A 25,591-nucleotide genomic window follows, 5' to 3' on the forward strand; every position below is an offset into this window, starting at 1 on the left:
GGGGATGCAGGGTCATATGGGAGGTCGATATTTAGAGCTTTGAGGAATCGCCACACTGCTTTCCACAGAGGTTGCACTAGTTTACACTCCCATCAACAGTGTAGAAGTGTTCCCTTTTCACCACATCCTCTCCAGCATCTGTTATTTTTTGAGTTATTGATACTGGCCATTCTGACTGGAGTTAGGTGGTATCTCAGTGTGGTTTTGATTTGCATCTCCCTGATGATTAGTGAGGTTGAACATTTCTTCATGTGTCTGTTGGTCACTCGTATGTCTTCTTTTGAAAAGTGTCTGCTCATATCTTTTGCCCACTTTGTACTGGGGTTGTTTGTTTTTTTTCCTTTTCGGCATGTTTGAGTTCCTTGTAGATCCTAGATGTTAGTTAGGCCTTTGTCAGACATGGAGTTGGCAAATACTTTTTCCCAGTCTGTGGGCTGTCTCCCTGCTCCCTTGATGGTTTCTTTGGCTTTGCAGAAGCTTGTCAGTTTAATGAAGTCCCACTTGTCTATCTTATCTCTTATGGCCCGTGTGTTTTGGGTTTTGTTCAGGAATTGGATGTCAGTTCCAATTTCCATAAGGGTGTGTCCTGCATTTTCTAAGGTTCTTATGGTTTGAGGTTTTACATTTAGGTCTCTGATCCATTTACAGTTAATTTTTGTGTATGGGGATAGATAGGGGGTTCTGTTTCAGTCTTCTGCATGTGATCAGCCAGTTTTCCCAGCACCATTTACTGAATAGGTTCTCCTCTCCCCAATGGTAGGTGGTGGAGGCTTTGTCAAAGATGCGTTGGTTGAGAAATTGAGATTTTTCTTCTGGAATCTCAATTCTATTCTATCAGTCTATATGCCTGTTCCTGTACCAATACCAAGCTGTTTTGATTATTGCACCTTTATAGTAAAGTTTGAAGTCTGGTAATGTGATACCACCTGCTTTGTTTGTTTGTTTTTTTGGCTGAGGATTGTTCTGGCTATTGTTTGCCATATGAATCCCTGTATTGTTTTTTCTAACTCTGAGAAGAATGTTGCTGGTAATTTGATGGGTATTGCATTAAATCTGTAGATTGCCTTAGGTAAGATGGACATCTTCACAATGTTGATTCTTCCAATCCATGAGCATGGGATATTTTTCTACTTGTTTGTGTCATGTTTGATTTCTTTGAGAGTTTTTTTCATTTCTAACAGAATCTTAAAAGCTTCTGGAAGTCATTTTCCAAAGACCCGACCAGGCTTCCTGCTATTTCATTGGCTACCTTAACTGGATAGAAGAGAACTTAAAAAAAAAAAAAACTCTTCTCCAGTGAAGCTCCATTTGCTCTGCCCCCTAAAGGAGAGTTTATTTTTTCTACAAGATAGGAGTTGTGATCTTACTTCATATCTACCGTCACCAAATCCAGAGGGGCTGAAATGGTTCTGAGCTTTTGCAAACTTGACCCTGTCTCTAGATCCCAGACCCAAGTCTACAGGTACCCAGAGCCCTAAGGCACCCTTTACAGCTTTGGACACATTTCACATATATACCAAGTAAATACCTCCTGCTTGCATAATGACTACCTATCCCCCCAAAGTAATCAGCACACATGGTCTGATCATTATAGGGACCATGAAATCAAAGACTTGAAAGTAGAATTGTCCCAGAAATTCCAAGATATATGGTCAGAGTTGTTCTGTGCTGGGCAGTGCTCTGGATCTGTTTATATAAGCGATCACCTTAAATCCTTACAATTATATAAAATACTTCTGATTATCCTCTTGTAACTCATGAAAGAACCAAATCTCATACCGAGAGTGTGTGATATATTCAAGCAAGTGGTAAGAAGTCATTAGATCCAGGTTGAGCTGTTTGCTGCCCCTACAATGTCGTGCTGCCTCTTTTATGGTTTAAGGCTATGCAACACATCCGTTCTTGATCATGCTCCAGGGTAAGAAGTGACCTAGGAAGTGAATATGTGGATAAAAAACTGAGATACGGCACTATGGTCTTGTTGGTCATAAGCTTAACATTTCCAGAGAGGGGAAAATAATTTTAGCAACTTCTGAGGCACTATTTGTTCTGTGACAGAGTAAAAATCATGTTTTTGCAATGAAAGAAATTTACTATCCTTTCCGAATGTTTTGTGCTATAGCTTATTCCCCTGGGGAAAAACAAATCTTAGATTAACAACTCTTAGTTCCTCGTGTTGATCTGAAAATTTGCTGCCTTCTATGTGCATTTGAGCCACGAGGGACAGAACTTTAGAGTTATCATACAGATGGCATTTTTGCATAAACTCGACGTTTGATCCATTGTCTTTAGGCTTTACACTAAAAAACCCCAATGTGGACAGACAAAAATGGCAGTAGAGTACCCAGGTAGGAAAAAGGAACTATATCAACTGAGAATGTCTTTGACAGACTTCTTAGCTAAATACTGATAGCACTATCAAAGAAGCTTCACATTAATATAAAGTAATATGTTTGGGGAAGTAACCAGGAATAGACTTCAGAGCCAAAGAAGGGCACAGGTCCTCCTAATTTGGAGATCGGAGATTCATGAGCAGTTATAACGAGATGATCATTTTAGGGCATGGATTTCAGACCTCCTCACCTTTCCTTTTCTGTCATCTCTAATCCTTGACACACAAATCCGGCCAGCACACCACTGCTTTTGGAATATTGACTTCAGATAACATATTCAGTCATGAACATTAGAGTTTTACAAATCCTGCATACGATTTTGCTGGATTTTGCTGAATTAAGGACTGTATCTTTGCTGAATTAGGAACCTGAAATTTTGAGCTCTTTAAATATAAATTTCCGCACAATTTTTCAGACCTACACATGCAAGTAAGTTCCAACCATCATGGTAGAATGGCTACTTTGTGGTGACTTACTGAACAGACATATTCCAGTAATATCCATATTTGTACCAGGGCAGAAGACCAGCTGCTGTCCTCTCTACTCAACAAAGGACTCTTGTGTTTAAACATACTGTATGCCCAGCAGCAGAAGGGAGTCTGAGCAGTGATGTCAAAGTATACCATGATGTCACCACAATTCACAAAGAATTACAGTTAATACCATGTGAAGTGAGGCCAAATTCAACACTTTTCCTCTTGGGTATTTCACAGTCTGAGAGACAGAAGCAAGGCCAGAGGTCAGGCCTTTGTATAATTTTGTTTCGCATTCTCCAGACACCCTAATTTTGGAAGGAGGGGAGGGAGAAGACAGCCTGTTAAAGAAAAGTCCCCTGACCATCTGCGGAGAATGAATTCTAGTATCTGTATGCACAAATGTCTATACTAGGTTATTCTTGGGATTTCTGCTGAAGACTACTAGATAAACAAATTTAATGAAAAGCAATATGCAAAAAAGTCCAGATGTGTTTAGCAATAAGTTTACACAAGAATTTGGCCCAGATCCTGAAATAAATAAGAAAGGAGCAAAATAAATCAGACTGGGAGCACCTGAGAGTTTTAATAAATGTTGGAAATAAGACTCGCTCATTCTCATTCTCCCTTTCAGGGTGTTTTTCAGGCCATTAAATGGTTTAGATCCTTGACCTCGGGAGGAAAAATTCTTTAAAATGTTTGCAGTTAATAGGTTTACTGCTCTGTCTGCTGTCTCATATCACGCTTTTCTTTCATTTACTTTATAATATAAAACGATAAGTACCACAGAACCAGTGAAATCCACCTGGTGTCTCAAGGACTACACAGCCAGCGAGCCAACAAGGAGCACAAAAAAAGATCTCTAGTTCACACAGTCAGAAAGAAGACCCTTCAGCATCAGCACCTGGTACAATCTCACTCCTATGAGACTAGGTTCTCCTCTAGAATTCAGCCGTTGAAGTTTCTACCCTTGGTGGGAGTAGACAGGTCAGGGGCAGAAGGAGCCTGACTCTGCTCCAACCAAAGGGATAAAGTTCACACAGGGTATTGGGAAGAATCAGCCCAGCAGGTTGCCCAAGCCAAAGTCCGTTAGGAGGCGCCAAGAATCAAATACTTAGGAGATCAAGTACAAGGTGAATCTCCCGGTCCAGAGTGGGTGTCACAGCCAGGGCCTGAAGCCCAGAGTGCTGTGCCCAGTGGCAAAGAGGTCAGAGGGGGACTCTCTTGGAAGCAGTGAGCATTTATACCCCAAGGCAATTCTGGAGTAGGGAATAAAGGAGCAGAGGCAAAGCAGGCAAAGTGACGAGTGGAAATTAAACTCTCAGATTTCACTGCTATAAAATGATGCGTCCTCGGAGATCTTTTTTCTTTTGGACAGAAGGCTGTCTTAGGGTCTTTGGAACCAGTGGCAGAGTTTAAATGGTGGCAGCTGTTATGTTCTAGCTTGGGACAAGAAGGAAAATTCTTTAGAATTACAATGTATCCCTGTCGCCTGTGGCACTACCTATAGACTAAATCATTCATTCAACACATGTTTTGGGGTTCCTGGCTGTGTACCAGGCACTGTTCTAGGTGGGCAGTGAATGAGATGTACAGATATTCCTGACCTTGTGGTTTTACATTTTAATAGGCTATGGAAAATAATAAATTAAATAAACATACAAATGATATTATATTATAAAATATAAAGAAAAATGGGACGAGGTTAAAGGACTTGAATTGGGGAGGGATACAGCTTCAAACAGTCTGGTCAAAGAAGGTCTTATTGAGAAGGATGTTTTTCTCAAGCAAAGACAGCTGCCATAGAAGTGTCTGAGGCAGAGCGTCCCGGGCAGGGACAACAACCAGGACCATCCCAAGAAAATCTTTGGTGTGTCTGAAGAGCAACAAGCTGAATCAGAGGAGGTGGGATCAGAGAGGTAACTCAGAAGCTGTGGAACTTTGTGGGCCATTGTAAGACTTGCGAATCAACAAGGGAATCTGCTAATCATAGCAGTGACTGATAAACCCCAAAGGTGAGAATGCCAAGTGTGGAACGGATTCTTTTGGAAAATCTAAACTGGAAGAAAGGAAGATGATGCTTTCACGTAATTTTTTTTCACACAGTAGTGTATTAGAGTTTAGGTGAGCTGCACTTCATCCATTTAGAATAATAGCCTATGGATATATACCCGTATTGTGTGTGTGTGTGATGGTGTGTGTTTGTGTGTGTGTGTGTGTGTGTGTGTGTGTGTCAGAGTCTCACTCTGTCACCCCAGGCTGGAGTGCAGTAGTACGCTCACAGCTACCGCAGCCTCAACCTGCTAGGCTCAGGCGATCCTTCCGCCTCATCCTTCCAAGTAGCTGGAACTACAGGCATGCACCATCACGCCCAGTTAATTTTTTGATTTATTGTAGAGATGAGGTCTTACCAAGTTGCCCAGGCTGGTCTTGAACCCGTGGGCTCAGGTAATCCTCTCACCTCAGCCTCCCAAAGTGTTGGGATTATAGGTGTGAGCCCCCACACCCAGCTTACTATTTTTTTTTTTAATTCATTGAATCACTCCTGCAAAAGAAAGAACTCTCTGCCCCTTGAAGGTGTATTTCCTTTGACTACAAAGGTCTCACTTTTTTCCCTGGTGCTCAATCTCAGCACTTAAGAGCCATAAGCAGGTGTTGCTTTTGACAGCAAGGTGTGGGTGAGGGAAGTATGTGCATCCCCTTTCTTCCATTTCCTCCCCATAATTCCCGCAATTCTAAGCCCCTACGGGAACACGATACACTGTAGAATAGAGGACTCTCTCAGTGATGACATCGTACTGCTTGTCAGCCTGGAATTCAGCTGTGGTGGCCAATTCCCAGTAACATGTCTTAGGCTCGTTGTTGAACCTTAGTTCAGTTTTATTTTTGTAAAATAGACCTAATTTCAGCTAATTGTCAAGATTATTATGAGAGGTGAGAAGATATGTAATACACCTAAAAATATAGTTTTTGGCAAATGCTAGTTCACTTTTCCTTCCTTCAATAAGTGACTTCCCCTTCTGTCTTTCTTCCCCTACCCATGTCCCTTTGACCTTTAGTCGGTGATCTCTTTTTTTTTTTTTTTTTTTGAGTTGTAGTCTCAATCCATCACCCAGACTGGAGTGCAGTGGCTGCTCCCGGCCACTGCAGCCTCGACCTGCTGGGCTCCGGCGATCCTTCTGCCTCAGCCTTCCAAGTAGTCAGAATTACAGGCATGTGCTACCACTCCCGGCTGATTTTTTTTTTTTTAATTGTAGAGATGAGGTCTCGCCAAGTTCCCCAGGCAGGTCTCGAACCCGCGGGCTCGCTCAGGCAATCCACTCACCTCAGCCTCCCAAAGTGCGGGATTATAGGTTGAGCCACCGAGCCCGGCTTAGTCAGTGATCTTACTCCCGTTCTACCCTCACCTGTGTTGAGGAAATGATCTGATTAAACCCATTCACCCTAGAGTGAGGCCATGCCTGCCACTTATATGTATTCCCCACAGCACCATAACAGCCAGCATAATGCCCTGTGCTCAGTTGATTTGGTGTAAGTATAATCAACAACTTCAAGTGTTACTCCCCACGCCCCCAGGAGTATTTGAACAACAAACAAAGGACTACACCAGTGGTTTCCAATTTTTTTTTAACACAAAGGAGCCCTTTATTATTGCTTTTTTCCTATGGGCCTTGTGTTTTGTAAGTTTCCATCTACTCAACACTGCATGTATTAAGTAATAATTTGTTTTCCCATTTTATGACTCAAAGACTTGAGTTTGCAATTTAAAAATAAATGCAGTAAAAATCAGGATTCAGCTTATTTGTATAATGAGATGGTTGGTGTTTTGGTGACCTTATGTGGTTTTATTGCAGGTGAATATATTTCTATTAGGCTTTTGGAAATAGTAAACATAGCTCATAGACTGCTGTTGGGTAAATTACCTTCTCTGAACCTTGGTGTTATCATCTACTTGAAATCATTCAAATCTTAATAGAATTGTCTAAGAGGTAGGCTGCCAATTCATTTCTCGGACTCTGGAATGGGAAATTGGTTGAGTTTTCTCGTGTGACCACCAGTCTATTACATTTGGCTTCTAGAGCACGACATCTTAAAGGATCTGGGGCCACGTAAAACCTCAGACCGTCACATTGCTGTATACCTAGGTGATGTTTTGGGGCTTAAAATTTGCTTTTACTTGATATTCCCTGACCATTAGGCTTCATCAAAGGCCACGTTTTTGAAACTTCTTACATTTGTTTGTTCAGATACTATTGATACATTGTTATATGATATTGTCTTTCCAAAAACTCACAGGAAATGAGTAGCTAAAAGATCCAGTAGATTCTGTGACTCTTACAACTACTCATGTTTTCCTCTTTTCTAGGGAGCTTAAATCCAATCCAAATATGTGACCTCCTTACTTAGCAAATGTATAAGACCAATGTATATTGTGTCCATCGTGTGTAATTCCCTCATTTCTGGCTTTATCTTTCCTACCTTTGTTTTTTTCTTTGCTCTATCTTCCCATTTGTGTTTATTTTTATTGTTATATCATATGTATATGCTATAAATATTTTTATTAAAATTTAAGCATAAGCAACTTAGTTAATACCTAATTTTTTGAGGATGAGATTGGGAATGTACAATCTTCCCTATGTATTAACCTAATTAGTAAACGAGGGATAGGCTATGTAACAACACACAATGCCCATAGAGCTGTATCTGAATTAAATAATTATAAATAAGAACGGCTGTGATCAGATTTGCAGAGTTCGGTTTTCCATATTTTTCTTTCCCAGTGCTGAAAATAGAGGGATTTAAAAGTTTCTTACCTCATGGTGTTGGATCAAGAAAAGCTTGACATCACTGGCTCAGTATTTGATGGTAGATTGAAGTCCTTATGGGAAACCATTTGAAAAGGGGCCAGTATGAACCCATCCTAAGAATGTCAGTCTGGGGCATGCTATCTGCTTATGGATTAGGTTTATTTATGTTCTCCAAATTATCAGCATGGTGATCTTTCTTTCTCCTGTGACTCCTGGTGAAGACATTTTATTGTACGTATTTCAGTGTCTAGAGAATTTGTCTTGTGTTCTGCCTGTTCACTTGCTATCAGCTCTATAAAGTGAAGAAAGAAACCCCTATCAGCACATACTATAGGCCTGATGCCTAAAATCTGCACAACATGCTAAGTCTCTGAGCCAATTTGGAATGGATGATTGGATGCTATGATCCTAGTTGGGGTTTTTTTTGGGGGGGGGAGGATATTCTCTGCCTCTCTTTAGTAAGTACTAAAAAAGAATAAAGAAAAATCAGCAGTGTTAAAGGTGTGTGCTTAACTAAAAAATAAGACAAAGGACTGCATGTCCATGTATACATCTATGAGAGAGGGTGCAACAAGCATACATTTAAAATATAAAAGTAGAACTGGATGACCCACTTATGGTATCTAAACTTCAAAACATTAATCTTGGTAAGTCCCAGGGTGCTCTTTTGACTTTCTCTAAATTGCTCTTGGAGCTTCTCACTTATTATGTCACCTGACATTAAAATTTTGCAAAATAAGCAACACTGTGCAATCATTTTGGATGGGGATGAGGTTAGACCAGTGCAACCAGCTGACACCTAGTAGCAGAATACTAATAAGCTGCATTAGGCCAAAAGATTCAGTTTTCCTCCCTTAGCAAAAAAAATTCCATACAGTTGCCAAAGTTATGAGTGGTCATTATCTCACTTTAATGTTTTGTCCAGAATGGGGTGGATCTGGGAACTCAGTGACCTGAACATGGCCTTCCATGACACTTCGTTAATAATGAACGTAGGTGCACTTGGGAAATGATATCCACACGCAAAAAAGATACTAACCCTTTACAGGAACTCTTGTTTATGCATCAGGACAGAGGTTTAGGTTTGGCCTCTGTAATTGTCCTTTAAGGTATGTCTGTTTCTCAGTGCACACAGTTACAAACAAACACACATACATATATCCACACACATGTGCACACATTGTTGTAGACTTGTGTGTCAATGACTGCAGTGTAACGTTGCATATCTGTAACCTACACTGGATCTATTAGCAAATAATGGTGTTTGGTGTTATGTGTTTTGTTTATTCACCAGCATTCATCGTGTAGATCACATGTCAAGTATTGTGCTGAGTAGCAGAAATACCAAGATTGGTAAAACAGGTTCTCACAGAGCCCAGGATGTGATGTGGAGACAGACATGTTAATAGATGGAACTCAATATACATTATATTACAATTTGGATTGGTTGTATGTGAAAGAAACCCCAAAATCATAGTGGCTTAAAGCATAACGGATTTATTCTCTCACAAAAAAGAAGTCGGGAAGCAATCAATCTAGGAGTAGGTCAGGAACCAAGATCCTTCTCTCTTTCTTCTCCATCATCTTGAGTGCAAGGGTTCTATTCTCAAGATTTCTCATTTTCAAGATGGCTGCTGGAGCCAGCAGGGAGGCAGGAAGACACAGGGCAGAGTGAGGCTTCCCCAGTTAAGTCAGCTTCTTTTAAGCAGCTTTCTCAGGAGTTCCATGGGACACTTTCCTTTTTATGTTGCAAATTACAATTTGGTCACATGGCCAATGAGAAATGCATTGTTTTGACCTAATATAATGCTAATTCAAATAAAGTGGGAGTCTGTTACTGAGAAAAATAGGAGAAGATGGATATTGGATGGCAGTCAGCAATCTCTGCCACATGGAGTTATGAACAAAAGACTGAGAAAGCTTAAAGCAATAAAACAGTTCACTCTGAAATCTAGACAGTGTTTTTTTGAGGAGGAGACACTTAATTTGGGATTTGAAGGATGAATAGGAGTTTCCTAAATAAAGAATAAAGAGAGAGAGAGTATTCCAGGCAAAAATAATAACATGTGCGGAGTCAAGGAAGGAATCTTGCATTACACCTGCCAATTAAGCCCATTTTGGTATTTCTGTTTATTTTTCTGTTATTGATAGTAGGTCCTAAAGTAATAGCTTAACTAATTTTTAATTAATCCAACAGTTATTCAACATCAACAGATTAAGCTATGTCAAGAATGATTATCCTGAAATAACTGCAAACAATTTTCCACTTGGACCAAAATAAGAACATTTTATCTGATGATAAAGTATTCCACATTTTAAAAATAATTGAGTTAGAGTACTTTGGCATCTTAAAGAGGAATCGATACAGAGAAAAGGAAAAAAAAGAAACAATGTGTCAAGGAAATTTTTGTCTTTTAAACTCTGAAGTTCTACAAAGCCCAGTTAAAACTGACTTGGTCTCTATCCTGGGGTCTATAAACCCACATTGAGAGCGTGAAGTTGGGGGATCTGGCCAAGTTAAAGTGTGTCACCTCCTATTCAGCTAGTCCTAATAGGACTGTTACTTTGAATCTGTGAAGTTGAGTTGTTCTTTTCTTAAAATGGTTTTGGAACCATAAGAAATCTCTGGGATTAGAGAGAGCTTTTCATGATTATCTCCTCTGGCTCCATTGGAGACATCAGAGTCTATTAAAAAGTTTCCAGAGAAACTTAAATCCTTTGAGAAACCTGAAAGTCCTGTAGTTTGAGGAATAAATCCAGTGAGACTGGAGGTGCCTGGAATGTCAATTCCCATGCCCACTGCCCAGGTTGTTCTTTGACATAGCTGAGGATCTCGTGAGATTAAGCCCATCACTTTTCTGTCCCAAACAACAGCAACAGAAGTAGAGTCAATACTTCATGGAATGCTGCTGGCGTTGAAACTGCCATGCTTTCTCAAAGGATTCAGCCCCACTAAGGCAGTCAGACGATACAGTCTTCAGATGTATTTTTATTTCGGCCAACTTTGGTTTTAGCTCCCTCTCTAATTAGGCAGTGTGCAGGCATTTCTAAAGGATGTGGTAAACCTCACAGCAGTACCTCCCTGCAGTTGTTCACTCTGATTCTTCTCATCCCAGAAGGCTCATTCTGAGGAAAGTCTTTTCTCGCCCCTCTAACCAAACCAAATTCTTCTTTTTGGAGTCGGAATCTCACTGTCACTCAGGTTGGAGTGTAGTGGCACACTCACAGCCGCCGCAGCCTCACCCTGCTGGGCTCAGGCAATTCTTCCACTTCAGCCTTCAAGTAGTTAGGACTACAGGCATGCACCACCATGCCCGGCTAAATTTTTGATTTATCGTAGAGATGTCTTGCCATGTTGCCTAGGCTGGTTTCAAACTCCTGGGCTCAGACAATCCTCTGATTGTCCCCAAAGTGCTGGGATTACATGCGTGAGCCACCACGCCTGGCCAAACTCTCCATATTTTATGCTCTCAAAGAGCCATGTGTCTATGTTTTATAACTTCTGTCAAGATTTTCATTTCACACTTATTGTATGTGACGATTTGAGGACCATCTACCTCCTCCACTCTACTGGAAGTCTCATGAGGATAGGCCCATAGATACTTAAATTCACTCTAACATTTTGCTTCTAGCACAGTGCCTGGTCCATAGCAGTTCCTCAATAAATATTGCTTAAGCAATTGAATAAATTATTTTATAAATAAGGCACTTCTGTTATTCCATTTCACACTGTACTCAGAATGTAAGAGTGAAAACAATTGATTAGCCCATGTGTGAGCCCATCTACAGATAAAATTTGGGTTTTTGGGGGGGGTTGTAATTTTTTATTTTAAAGACGTGGGATATAATTCAGGGTTAGGTATACAAATGTTCATTATGCTAGTACCCTTGTTGATGAGGTGTGTCCCCGCCCCTGGCAGTTTCCCACTACTCTCTCCCCACCCCCTGGCAGTTCCTCACTACTGCCAATCCTTTTCTTATAGTATTACAATAATTGTTCAAGGTCTACGTATGAGTGAGAACATGGGATCCTCAGTCCTTTGTTTCTGTGATAGGTCACTCAGTATTATAGACTCTAAGCCCATCCAAGTTGCTGTAAGTTCATAATTTTGTCCTTCTTTATGACTGCGTAATATTCCATAATGTATATGGAATTTTTTTTTTTTTATCCAGTCCTCTTTGGTTGGACAGCATGGTTGGTTCCGTGTTTTTGCTATTGTGAACAATGCAGAATAAACATGCATGTGCAGGTATCTTTTTAAAAATAATTGTTCTGCATTACACAAAAACACATCAAAGAAGTCTCAAGCCAGCAGATGCTTGACTTTGCACAGATGAAACTCAGTTGCAGTCTGAAGTGGCCTCACTGCAGACTCTGAACAGATTGAGCAGAACTGCTACTTGGCCAGACTGAACTTAGAGGAGTGGTGCCAACCCACCTCTGCTCCTCACTTTAGAAGTCAGCACTATGCTTTCCTGATATCTTTGCATTTGGAAAGATGTACAATTGTTGAAGGAGTTGCTTTGTTCGTCATCTATTTAAATAAGATGTTCATTTTCTTTTAACGAACACATATACATGTCTACGTTTTTAAAATAGAGTACATATCTAATACAATACTAAATGATGATATGTTTTAAATCTTTTCCCAAACATATGTTTGCAATTGTTAATAAAAGAGATTTTTTTAAAAAGAAAGAAACCTTCAAATAAAGGTCATATTAGCCACCAGATTTTTGGAAGGCAGGACTAATTTGGGGTACTTTGTGAAGATAAGCCCCTTCAATTGTCATGAACTGTTCTCACTGCATTTTGTCAAAGACAGAAACTGAAATAGTTTGGGAGTAGAGTAAGTCTTTGGTATTTGCTCTAAGTAGAACTATAAGACGTACAACCTGGTATTGTTTGAATTTGAGTTTTTTAACTCTCAAATATTAGGAAGGAAAGAGGAAAGATATCAGTGAGATTGCCTACATACTTTATTAAAAGCTTGTCCTTTTGTTAAGCCTGATTTGGAGAGTAAAACATTACAGAGTAAATCCAGTGAGACTAGAGGTGCCTGGGCTGTCAATTCCCATGCCCACTGCCCAGGTTGTTGTTTGACATAGCTGAGGATCTCGTGAGATTAAACCCATCACTTTTTTTGTCCCAAACAATAGCAACAGAAGTAGAATCAATACTTCACTGAATGCCACCTACATTGAAACTGCCATGCTTTCTCAAAGGATTCAGCCCCACTAAGGCAATCCTTAGTCTTCAGACGTATTTTTGCGAGAAATGTTTTGTGAGAAATATTTAGAACTTGGCTGCTTGTCAACTAAGTGATCTTAGGCAAGATTCATGGCCTCAACTATAACATGGGTATATCTTACATGGCTGTTTTGAGAACTAATGAGACATTTGTATTGCGCCTGGCACAGGACAGGGCAAGGTCAATAGCAGGGTCCCAGGATTGAACATCTCCACTGCCCTTCATGCCAGCCCTTCCTGCATGCACACATGTGTACTGAACTTGTTTCTGTTAGCTAATTTCCTTTCTCTTGTCTGAGCGGGAGTATGAGCTAGGAAAGGGAGTATTTTCATTATCATTCCGCAAATATTTTTTTCAGGGCTTCCAGTTTACCAAGTACTGTTCTCGTTGCTTGGAATTCAGCAATGAACCCAACATATAAAGTCTCCATACTTATGCAGCTTATATCCAAGGGTCATATGGAATATGGAGATGATTTATAAAATATTGCCTGCTACCGTGACCTCGTGGTTGTGTTTTTTATCATTTGAGTGAGTCGTAATTATTGAGAATAAGATGTTTTTGAAGTGAGGTTCTATAGCATCAATAATTCAGGATCCCCTTCTCTCCTTCCCCTTTTCCCCATCCTTCCCTACCCTGCCCCCTGCCCACCCTAATTCGCTCTCATTTTCTCTTTTACCCTTCTTTCCATTTGTATTCTTGAACTATGGGAAAACATCTTTACCTGTGCTACATTTTTTTCATTCTTAGCTTGGTCCAAATTTGAGTTCAATTCAGTTCTCTTCATGGGAAGTATGTTTTAGCTCCTTGAGGATGAAGGGAGGGTTATTTGGTGGTGATTGGCCTCACAATGGATTCTTCCACTGATAGGTGCCCAGTTGAATTACACATTTCTCTTTCTTGTTAGATTGTTGGCTGCGACCACCAGCTGGGAAGCACCGCCAAGGAAGATAACTGTGGGGTCTGCAACGGAGATGGGTCCACCTGCCGGCTGGTCCGAGGGCAGTATAAATCCCAGCTCTCCGCAACCAAATGTAAGACGTCCAGAGATGAGGCAATCTTTGGACTTGTTGACTTGTTATCCTCCCCTGGCTCAGCTCTGGCTCCCTCAGCAGCCAGAGAATAACACCTCCACCAAAATGAAAACGAACTTTAAAATGTTGTGGAAAGCCTCACGTTCCTGCCGTGGATACGCTTAGGTAGGACAAGTCAGGTCACCAGTTGCAATCCCAAGGAGGGAACCTTTCCCTCTGAAGCTCAGCAGGCGTGAATTGGAGACAGGTCTAGAGATGCTCTCCATTCAGACGTGAGCTTTGCTGCCCAGCATGAGGACGAACTGCATTCCAGCTTCTGCCTGCTTTGTAGTCTGATGTACCTGCTGGAACAGAGCAGGCAGAGTGGGAGGATCTGCAAAAGTTCTGTGAAATCACATGGTCTTCATTTATAGAGTGGGTTTGGGTCAGCCCTGACACAGGTCCTTTTAGAATTAATATAGGGCAGTGATGAGGAGAAGGCTTTTATTGACCTTTGTCAATAGTAGCCAAAAACGGTGTGCTTAATATACATGTACGTGTTTGATGGGAACGTCACATGATCATCTCATCTGATCTTTATAACAACCTCATGAGCAAGGTGCTGTGAATCCCCATGTTCTGGATGGGATAACAGAGGCTGAGCCAGATTATGAGACTTGTTCTGAGTCACACAGCTATCAAGTAATAGAGCCAAGATTTGCACTTAGAGTCTGACTGCAGAACCTACTACTTACTTGTTCCTCTGGAAGGTCTCATGGTCCTGCTGGCAGTCTCTGTGATGGGACATTTGTAAAGCAGACAAATGGACCCAGGGAAGAGACCTCCGATGTCTGCGTAAGTGAATTCTGCCAGGGTGGGTGGCATAAGTTCTCATGATACCTAAGCCAACAATGGTGTCATTAATCTGGATTTTTTTTTTTTTTAGTTGGAGTCTCACTCTGTTGCCCAGGCTGGAGTGTGGTCACTACAGCCTCGATCTGCTGGGCTCAGGCGATCCTTCCACCTCAGCCTTCCGAGTAGTGGTGTGGCTAATTTTTTGATTTATGGTTGAGACGAGGTCTTGCCAAGTTGCCAAGGCTGGTCTCAAACCCTGGGTTCAGGCAATCCTCTCGCCTCTGCCTCCCAAAGTGCCGGGATTATAGGCATGAGCCACCACGCCCTGCCTAATCTGGGTCATTTTATAATACACTGTCCTCTGTGATAATCACCACTCTAGGCACTGCAGCAGATGCAGATAGAAATAAGACAGCCCTTGTACTCAAGGACATACATTTTTAGAATTATTTTGACCTCACTTGGCATGTTGTCTCCAGATTTTGCTATTATCCAGAATTCTTCTGTAGATCCTTGATTGAATATCACTTTCCACATGTCTCCCCGGTTTGGGAAATGAGAGTGAATATCTTTACTGAGTGTGGTTTTGTTCTCTTTACTTGTTGACGAGCTGGAGAAAAACAGTTGACATATGGGAGAGGGGGTTGTGGCTTTAAATGGACTTACAGTTCACAAAGAAAGGTAGAGGCGGTTGCCCGGGTATGCAGAGGAAAACTCTTCAGAGAAGTCATGAAGAGGCAGCTTGCCAGAGGACTAGGCTTGAGGGAAGAAAAGGGGGCAGGAAGAAAGACTGGAGCCTTCTAAGCACATGAAAAATTGGAGGTGCCAGTTTAGGCAACTCTTCACATTCTAACGTCCCTGGAGGCAATGAAAAATGTGATTCTGCAAAAAATAAAAATTTAAAAGACTCTCAGATAAGGTGAAGAATGAGGTAACTTAGACATTGATATAATACATTCAGGAGAGATTTTTTTCTTTGGTCATGTGTGTTGGTAGCTTCTTCTATAAGATAAAACATGTTTAAGTTGGAGGATGGAAACTAGAAATGGGTAGAGGCATAATTCTTTGTAAATCTCTGAAAGCACAATTGGATATTTGAAAGAAGTTACATTTAAAAGATCACTCCTAGAGAACTCTTTAAAATCTTTCTAATTATTTTGGTCACATAGTTGAATCAGTGTTCATTATCTAGAAATCTAGAAATTACTATAAGGCACAAAAGGTGATGCCAAGCCTTTGTGCAGTAACTAACATGCAGTGACTTCTGAGAGCCGAGAGCACTTTTTTTCTTTTTTCTTTTTTTTTTTTTTTGAGTCGAAGTCTCACTCTGTTTCCCAGCCTGGAGTGCAGGGGCACACGCTTGGTCACCGCAGCCTCGACCTGCTGGGCTTAGGTGATCCTTTCACCTCAGCCCTCCAAGTAATTGGGACTACAGGCGTACGCCACCATGCCTGGCTAATTTTTTGATTTATTGTAGAGATGAGATCTTGTCAAGTTTCTCAGGCTGGTCTCGAACCTGCAGACTCAGGCAATCCTCTCATCCCCCAAAGTGCTGGGATTATAGGCATGAGCCACCATGCCCGACCTGAGAGCACGTTTTTAATGGTGGAGATCCTTTTCCGTTCGTTCCTAGGGGAGCCGGAACATTCCTCTTACCCCCTTTTGGGGGAGATTGGTGACATCTGGGGCCTGAATGACTGGAACAAAGGAGGAGAAGCTCAGAAGCAACAAACTGAAGTAAATTGAGAGCCATATGTCATCTCCAGGTCTGCACATAAATACCTCAATGAAAAGTGCTCTATTCAAGACCCACAGTGGATAAATTATATAACACACAGCCTGATGATTATACGTAATGACAAAATGCAATTGATTCGTTTACCTTAGCACTGATGATGCCTCATGACAAAATGATTTGTATCAATAAAGCCCGGCATCTGCACACACCTCACCACAATCTATAGCAGATGCTGAGCAAACTGCCTCCCCCGCGGAAGAATCTTCCATCCCGTATTTACAGACTGTGTGGCGACCCACTGGCAGGGAGGATTAGGCTGCTCTGTGGGACCCGGTGTACTGGTCAGGTAAACAGTTCTCCACTCCTGGAGGAGTCCTGCCAGATCCTTCCCCTGTGTTATGCCAAAAGGTACCATAAGCAGCCACATGCTTTTCTCGAATGTCTAGTGTTGGATTCCCCACATTGAACTCATTTTCTTTCTGAACGTATATCCAAGTTTTCTTCCCCCTATATGTTGTCAAGCCTCAGAAAAAAAACAAGAAGGTGGAGAAAGATCATGGTGGAAAGTGCCAGCAGGAAAAAGAGAAGTAGGAGAAATTTATCAATTGGCTGCCATTTGCTGGTGAATTGTTTTTAAACCATCTTTTTATTAAAAGACATTGCAGTTGCCCACTACAAATACAGACAATGGAAGCAGAGCAAGATCAAGGCACTCTTCCCACTTGTTTTAAAGAAGACTGTCCACTGGTAGCATTCAGTCCTTCCATGTTTTCCTGGTCACTTCTCGACTTCCCCAGCCCAACAAAAAGAGTCAAATACAGCTGATGTTGCCTGCTTTTGGTTCTTGAAATTTAAATGCTCACTTTCTCACTGGCTTTTTATTGACTTCCCCTGTATTATGCATTTTCCAAGCATACTCAAAGCATTCTTAGAACTAGAGCCGGCCCATTTGCTATCAATTTGACATCTCCAACTTTGCAGACCCCCATATGTATCTGTATGCTTTGAAATCACCCGATTGTCCTAAAGCTCTCTCCCTCATTCTTGAATGGCAAGGACTGGTTACCTAATGTATACCAAGATAAAGTAAATCTCCTACTCCCTGAGGATGTGCTTCTCAGACTGTAGCCTGGGCTCGTGTAGAATAACTACGCGTAAGCATATTCCTGGACTATCATTCTGGCTGGAAGATTTTGAGGGAAAGCATGTTTATATACTTTATCTTATAAAGTGTGAAACACATATGAATCTTTTAAAGAAAGCACAAAACATTAAACAAATGTCCACCTTGCCTCTGGCTGCTTCAGGCTGTATCCACAAGCCACAAGGATATATATTCTTTCATTCAACAGCCCGTAATTATCGGGCACCTGCTATGTGGTGAGGAGCTGATCTAGGTGCTGGAAGCACAGCAAAGAACAAAACAGACAAAATCCATTTTTCTCGTGGGACTTATTCATATGTGGGACAGGCAGACAGACAAACAAATAACTACATAAAACGTATCTATGTCCTCTGGTGGGAGGAGTCGTGCAGAATATAAAGCAGTGAAGAAGAATGGAAATAAGTATGGGCTGCCAGCCAAGGGTGTTGGAGGGGAGTTGCAATTTTTATAGGTGAGTGAAGGAGCGGATTCGCTGGGAAGATGGCAGTTGGGCCAGGATCTGAGGAAGGAGGAAGAGAATTCCAGGAAGAGAGAAAAGCAAGTGCAAAAGTCCTGGGGTATCCCCACTCGTGACATATATTACGAAGAGCAAAGAAACCAGTGTGACTGAAATGAAGGGAGTTTCAAAAGGCTAGAGAGAAAATGAAGGTAGGAAGTCTGTGAGGCAGGTGGATAATGGTACAGATATTTCGGGTTTTGTTAGGACTTTGGATCTTAGCCTGGATGAGATGAAAAGTCACTAGAGGATTTGGAGCAGAGGAATGCCTTCATCTGATTTCTGTCTTAAAAGGATCACTCTCTCAGTTCTATAGTGGGGTCAACTGTGGAAATAGAAACAGCAGCAGGGGAGCTCTTCCAGCAAGCCAGGCAGGGGTGACGATGGTTTAGATTGGACCAGAAGCTGTGGAAGTGATGAGAAGTGGTCCAGTTCTGGATTTACTGTATCTGTGTTTCTTTGAATGGGAGAAGACATCATTGATTGAAAGAGGCACCGTGATGTGCCACTAAGAAAGGAAAAAAAGCTGCCATTGAAACTAAGAAACTGTGACGCCATGCTTCTCAATAACTTAGATTTTTGGTCGGGATCGGTGACTCAACTGTAATCCCAGCACTTTGGGAGGACTATGCAAGTGGATCGCTTGAGCCCGCAGGTTCGAGACCATCCCAGGCAACTTGGCGAGACCTCATCTCTACAATAAATCAAAAATTAGCCGAGCATGGTAGCGCACGCCTGTGGTTCCTACTCCTTGGAAAGCTGAGGCAGAAGGATCACCGGAGCCCAGCAGGTTGAGGCTACGGTGGCAGGAAGCATGCCACTGCACTCCAGTCTGGGCAACAGAGTGGGCCTCCGACTCAAAAAAAAAAAAAGCTTCGATTTTTAATTCATAGTTCTTAAAAGGTCTGTTTTAGATTTAGACATATTTTATCATATATTACTCTGGTGCATATAAAAAAGGAAAATAAAACGGAAATACATTGGTAAATAAAACCAAAATAAAAGTTTTTCTCAAACTTTGACTTTTTAAAATTATTTTTGACTCATTTTATTTCTGCATATCATACACAACATTTTTTAAAAGAATTCAAAAAAGAAATAAAACCCATTGGTAATGGGCCCTTTTTGTACTGTTTTTTGTTTTGTTTTTGTTTCTGTTTTGAGTTGGAGTCTCACTCCACTGCCCTAGGCTGAAGTGCAGTGGCACACTCACGGCCACCTCAGCATCGACCTGCTGGGCTCTGGCGATCCTTTCGCCTCAGTCTTCCAAGTAGCTGGAACTACAGGTGCATGCTATCGTGCCCGGCTAATTTTTGTTTTGATTTATTGTAGAGACGAGATCTCACCATGTTGCCAGCCTGGTCTCAAACCCGCGGGCTCAGGCAATCCTCTCACCTTGGCCTCCCAAAGTGCTGGGATTACAGGCTTGAGCCACAGGACCAGTCTTTGGTAACTGTCTTATATGAAGTATATAATGAACTACATATTTAAAGTGTACAGTTTGGTACATATGTGTGTACCTGTGCACCCATTACCATGATCAAGATTATGAACCTATTAATCTTCCCTCAATTTGCGCCCTTTCCTCCTCTGCCCCTGACTGCAGCACTGTTGCTATAGATTAGATCACATTTTCTGGAGTTTTATATAAATGGAATTATATGTACTTTTCCTGTCTGACTCTTTTCATTTAGCATAATTACTTGGAGATTCATTAATGTTTTAATATGTATCAATAGCTCATTTTATTTTATTGCTGAGTTTTTTATTCCATGGTATGGACACACCATTTGTTTATCTGGTCACCTATGGATGGACAGTTAGGTTGTTTCCACACTGGGGTTAGTCCAAATAAAGCTTCCATGAACATTCACATGCATGTCTTTGTATGGGCAAAGACTTTCATTCTCTTGGGTAAATTCTTAGGAGTAGAATGGCTGAATCACATACTAGGTGTACAAGGGAGGACCCCCAAAAATGGAATTTATTTATAAAAATTTGTGTATTAATTCTTACATGTTTAAACTTCAGTCACCTTCAAAGTACTCTCTGTTTGATTCAGTACACCTATCGAGATGCTTTTTCCAGTGCTTAAAACAGTTTTTGAATTTGTCTTGGTCATTTTTTTTTTTTTTTTTTTTTGAGTTGGAGTCTTACTCTGGCACCCAGGCTGGAGGGCTGTGGCACGCTCCCAGCCACCGCAACCTTGACCTACTGGGCTCGGGCAATCCTTTTGCCTCAGTCTTCCAAGTAGCTGGAACTACAGGCATGCATCACCATGCCCAGCTAATTCTGTTTTTTATTTATTGTAGAGATAAGGTCTCACCAAGTTTCCCAGGCTGGTCTCGAACCTGTGGGCTAGGGCAATCCTTTCACCTAGACCTCTCAAAGTGCTAGAATTATAGGGGTGAACCACTGGGCCCAGCTAAACTTGTCAATTTTGATGCCTTTTAGTGCTTCTGCCAGTTTTTGTTTCACCTCTTTCACATAGGCAAAACATTTTCCTTTGAGGACTTTTTTCATTTGGGGGAACAATAACAAAAAAAGTCGCTCACAGCAAGATCAGGGGAATAGGGAGGTTGGGGCATGGGGACCATGCCAGTTTTGGTCAAAAACTGCTGAACACTCAGCGAAGTGTGGGCAGGTGCGTTGTCATGGTGGAAGAACTAGTCACCTGTTTGCCACAACTTGGGATGTTCTGGAGAATGCAGCTTCTTACAACAACACTAGCTAGTGCACTGATTCCTAGAACACAGAGCCTGTACTACCTAGGGACCCACCTTTCTGAAGATAATTCCAGTTTGGGGGGGGACTCCCCCCCATATATTTAATATTTAACATTTTAAGCAATGGCCAGACTGTTTTTCAGAGTGACTGTTTCACATTTCCACACCGATGCATGAGAGTTTCACTTGTTTCACATTCTTGCTATCACTTGATATTGTCAGTATTTCTTACTTTAGCCATTCTTATCACTGCATAGTAATATCTCATCACTGTTTTAATTTGCATTTTTCTCATAGCTAATTATGTTGAACATCTTGTCATTGCTGTATTAGCTTGCAACTGCTGCTGTAACAAATGACCGCTCACTTAGAAATTTAAAGCAACATTTATTATATTATGCTTCTGGAGGGTCAGAAGACTGAAATAGGATTCACTGGACTAAAATCAAGATGTTAGCAGGGCTATATTTCTTCTGCAAGCTCTGGAGGAGAATCCATTTTTCTGCTGTTTTCATTTTCACCTCCTGGCGTCCATAAGCATTCTGTGGCATCTTCCACACCAGTAGCATAGCATCTTCAGATCTCTCTCTTGACTCCAACCTCCTTTTCTGTTTTAAAGAACATTTGTGATTACATTAAGCCCATTCAGATAATCTAGAATAATCACACTCAAGGTTATGAGGATATCCTCTTATGTTTCCCTCTGGAAGCTTTGTTATTTTATCTTTTGCATTTAGATGTACACAATCCCTGAAATTTATTTTTGTATGGTGTTAAATAGAAGCCAAGTTTAATTTTTATCATTATTGATATTCTGCTGTCCATATATGCAGGAGGCTGTTCTTGAACTTGATATAATTGCATTGTTCTATTTGTCTATCCTTGTACCAATGTCATCATACTGCCTTAAGGACTGTGTCTTTATGGTAGTCATGTGTTTAGTAGAATACGTTCTCCCACTTTGTTCTTTTAAAGATTGTTTTGGATCCGGGCTCGGTGACTCAGCCTGTAATCCCGCGCCTTTGGGAGGCTGAGGTGAGTGGATTGCCTGAGCCCGCGGGTTCGAGACCCGCCTGGGCAGCGAGACCTCATCTCTACAATAAATCAAAAAATCAGCCGGGCGTGGTAGCTCATGCCTGTAATTCCGGCTACTTGGAAGGCTGAGGTGGAAGGATCGCTGGAGCAGCAGGTCGAGGCTGCAATGGCCGGGAGCGGCCACTGCACTCCAGTCTGGGCGACAGAGTGAGACTCCAACTCAAAAAAAAAAAAAAAGATTGTTTTGGCCAGACTTGCTCCTTGGCATTTCTGTATACATTACACACACACAATGCTCATTTAAAAAAAGAACATTTGTGATTACATTAAACCCATTCATATAATCTAGGATAATTACTTTACTTTATGGTTAGCTGATTAGCAATCTTAATTCCATCTGCAATCTTAATTTTCCCTTGCCATGTAATATCACATATTAACAGGTTTACAGACACCTTTATCAGAGAAGAGTGGGGCATTTTATTTCTACCTGCCACAGGTATGCTTTGCTTATATTTGGTATAGTGTCAGTTCAAGTATTTTACACATTTAAAAAAACAAATGGGTTGCTTGACTTTCTACTGTTGGATTTTGAGTGTTCTCTATGTGTTCTAGGTACAAATCCATTGTTGGATATGTGATTTGAAAATATTTTCTCTGTCAGTGAATTTTTTTTTTTTTTCAAAATTGCATCGCATTACTTTTCACAGAGCAAAAGCTTTTAATTTGGGTGAAGACCAAGTTTTTGCTTTTGTTTTTTGTTTTCTGGATTTTAATGTCATGTCTAAGAACTTCTTGCCTAAGCCTCGGTCACAAAAATTTTTCCTATGCTTTCTTTTAGAAGTGCTGTGGTTTTAACATCTCACCTTTAGATCAATGACCAATTTTCAGTTATTTTTTGTGTAGGATATAAGTTTTGTAAGTAGCTTAATCTTTTTGGATATAGATGCCCAATTTTCCTAGTACCATTTGTTGAAAAGACAACCTTTGTCCCTTGAATTGCCTTTAAATTTCGCCAAAAATCCATTGGCCATTTCTGTGTGGGTCTATTTCTGGAATTTCTATTCTAACATGTATCTGTCCTTTTACCAATATTTCATTGTTGTGATTACTATAGCTTTAAAAGTAAGTTGTAAAATAAGGTAGTGTGATTTCTTCAACTTTATTCTTCTTTCTGAACTTATTTCAGCTATTCTATTCTGATTCTTTGCCTTTCCACATAAATTGTACAATCTGCTTGGGATTTTATTAGGTTAATTATGTTAATTCTACAGATTGATTTGTGGGTTAGGTGGGAATTGCAACTATGTTAAGTCACTCAACCTATGAGGACTTTATGTCTCTCCATTTATTTAGTTCTTTGATTTCTTTGATCAGCCTTTATTAGTTTTCAGCATATAGATTTTGTATATTTTAGTTAGATTTATACCTGTCGTATTTCTTTGCAGCTATTGCAAATGCCATTATATTCATTTTTTTCTTTAATAAGAAATAAGGTCTCATTATGTTGTCCAAGCTGGAGTACAGTGTCTATTCACAAACATGATTATAGCCTCAAATTCCTGGGCTCAAGTGATCCTCCTGCTGCAGCCTCCCAAGTAGCTGGGACCATAGGCATGCACCACTGTGCATGGCTTGACATTGTTCCTTTTCCAGTTGTATATTGCCACTTCATAAAAACATGATTTGTTTTGGTGAGTTGGCCATGTATTATGTCAACTTGATAAACCCTCTTGATAACTCTTAAGAGTTTTTGGTAGTTTATTTAGAAAATCCCCCCAAAACTGGGATTTTCTATATAAGCAATCATGTCGTTTATAAACAAGGGTGGTTTTCCTTCTTCATTTCAATTCGTAAGCCATTTATTTATTTTTCTGGCCTTACTGAACTGGCTAGGGCATGCAATACGATTGTGAGTAGGAGTGATGAGAACAGACATCCTTGTCTTCATCCCAGTTTTAAGAGGAAAGCATTCAGTTTCACACCATTGAGTATGATGTTAGCTGTAGGATTTTTGTAAGTGCTATTTATCAGATTGAGGAAGTTCCCTTCTTTTCGTATTTTACTGAGAATTAGTATCATAAGTGGATGTTGAATTTTATCAGATTCTCTTTCTGCTTCAGTTGATGTAATCATATGGTTTTCCTTCTTTAGACATTTATTGTGATAGATTACATTAATTGGTTTTCAAACAAATAGCCAACTTGGCATTTCTGGGATAAACTCTGCTTACTCGTGGCATATTATTCTTTATATAGACTGCTAGTTTGATTTGCCAAATTTTTTTGAGAGTTTTTGCAACTATGTTCATGAGAGATGCTGGTCTGTAATACTCCTTTCTTAGACTACCTTTGTCTGGTTTGAGTATTGGCATAAAATGACCTCATACAGTGAGTTAAGAAGTGATCCCTTGTCCTTTTTTTCCTGGAAGAGATTATATAGAACCGGTGTTATTTCTTCTTTAAATGATTGGTAGCACTCACCAGTGAAACTTTCTGGCCTGGAGATTTCTTTTTAAGTACATAACTTTTTGAACATATGAAATACTATTCTAGTAACCATTTTAATATCCATTCTTTGTTTTGATTGATTGATTTTTCACTTCAGTATGGGCTATATTTTTTTGGTTTCTTTGCATGCCTAGTAATTTTTGACTGGATGCCAGACATTGCAAATTTTACTTTGTTGGGTACTAGATATTTTTGTATTTCTATAAATATTCTTGAGCTGTGTTCTGGGAGCAGTTAAGTTACTTGAAATCAGTTTGATCCTTTTGGGTCTTAAAATTTGGTAGATGGGACCAAACCATGTTTGGTCTAGAGCTAATAGTGTTCTTCTACACAGACAAGACCCTACTGAATTTTCTCTTCAGTGTTTCATAGCTTACAAAGTTTTCCAGTTTGGCTGATGGGGTAAGATACTATTCTCAGCCCTGTATGAATTCCATGTACTCTTCTCTATAAATCTTTTGTGTGGTTCTTTCCCTGGATCAGGTAGTTACCTCACATTTGTGCATTGATTAGTAGGCTGCTGGGTACCTAAATAGGACTCCCTTGGGTCTCCAGAGTCATCTTTCCATCAGCTCTCTTCTTTCTGGTACTTGGTTTAGCAAGTTCTAACTGCTTCAGTAACCTTGGACTTTTCACTTTGTCTCTCTCCTCAACTCAGGGAAGCTACTAAGCTCTGCCAGCATTCCCATTTCCAAAGCCACAGCACAAAAACTTTGTCAAGACCATAAGCTGGGGCAATATTAGGCCTTACTTCATTTGTTTCTTAACTCTCAGGAATTGCTACTTTTCTTTGTCTGAGGTCCAGCATCTTAAAAACCATGGCTTCATATATTTTTTATCTGATTTGAGGGTGGTTTAGGCAGGATTTTCTATCTGGTTCCTGTTACTTCACCTTGGCCAGAAGTCTTGGTATTGGGTTCTTAATTCCATTTTGCAATTGTGTAGAGCTAGCCAGCTGTTGACTCGCTCTGTGGCAATGTTGTTAAGCTCCTCTAATTTCTAATCTCCCTACGACCTCCACAACATTTGATGACTAGAGGTTAAACGAGTGTATTCTGCTATTATCTTAAAAATTTTTCCAAGCTGCTGCTACCCATTTTGCAAGTCTGATATTGACTGTTTTGATG

General features: G+C 40.6%; 1 protein-coding gene across 1 annotated transcript in view; it reads left to right on the top strand.

Annotated features, from left to right (window-relative positions):
- Window positions 1-25,591, top strand: part of ADAMTSL1 (ADAMTS like 1) — a 431,341-nt gene that overhangs the window by 132,221 nt on the left and 273,529 nt on the right. Inside the window, exon 5 of the mRNA XM_021715583.1 lies at window positions 13,834-13,960. Coding sequence (XP_021571258.1) covers window positions 13,834-13,960 — 127 coding nt within the window. The remainder of the gene's footprint in view (window positions 1-13,833; window positions 13,961-25,591) is intronic.

The sequence above is a fragment of the Carlito syrichta genome, unplaced genomic scaffold, assembly GCF_000164805.1.
Source record: "Carlito syrichta isolate Samal-C Ts95f unplaced genomic scaffold, Tarsius_syrichta-2.0.1 Scaffold307203, whole genome shotgun sequence".
NCBI classification, from domain to species: Eukaryota; Metazoa; Chordata; class Mammalia; order Primates; family Tarsiidae; genus Carlito; species Carlito syrichta.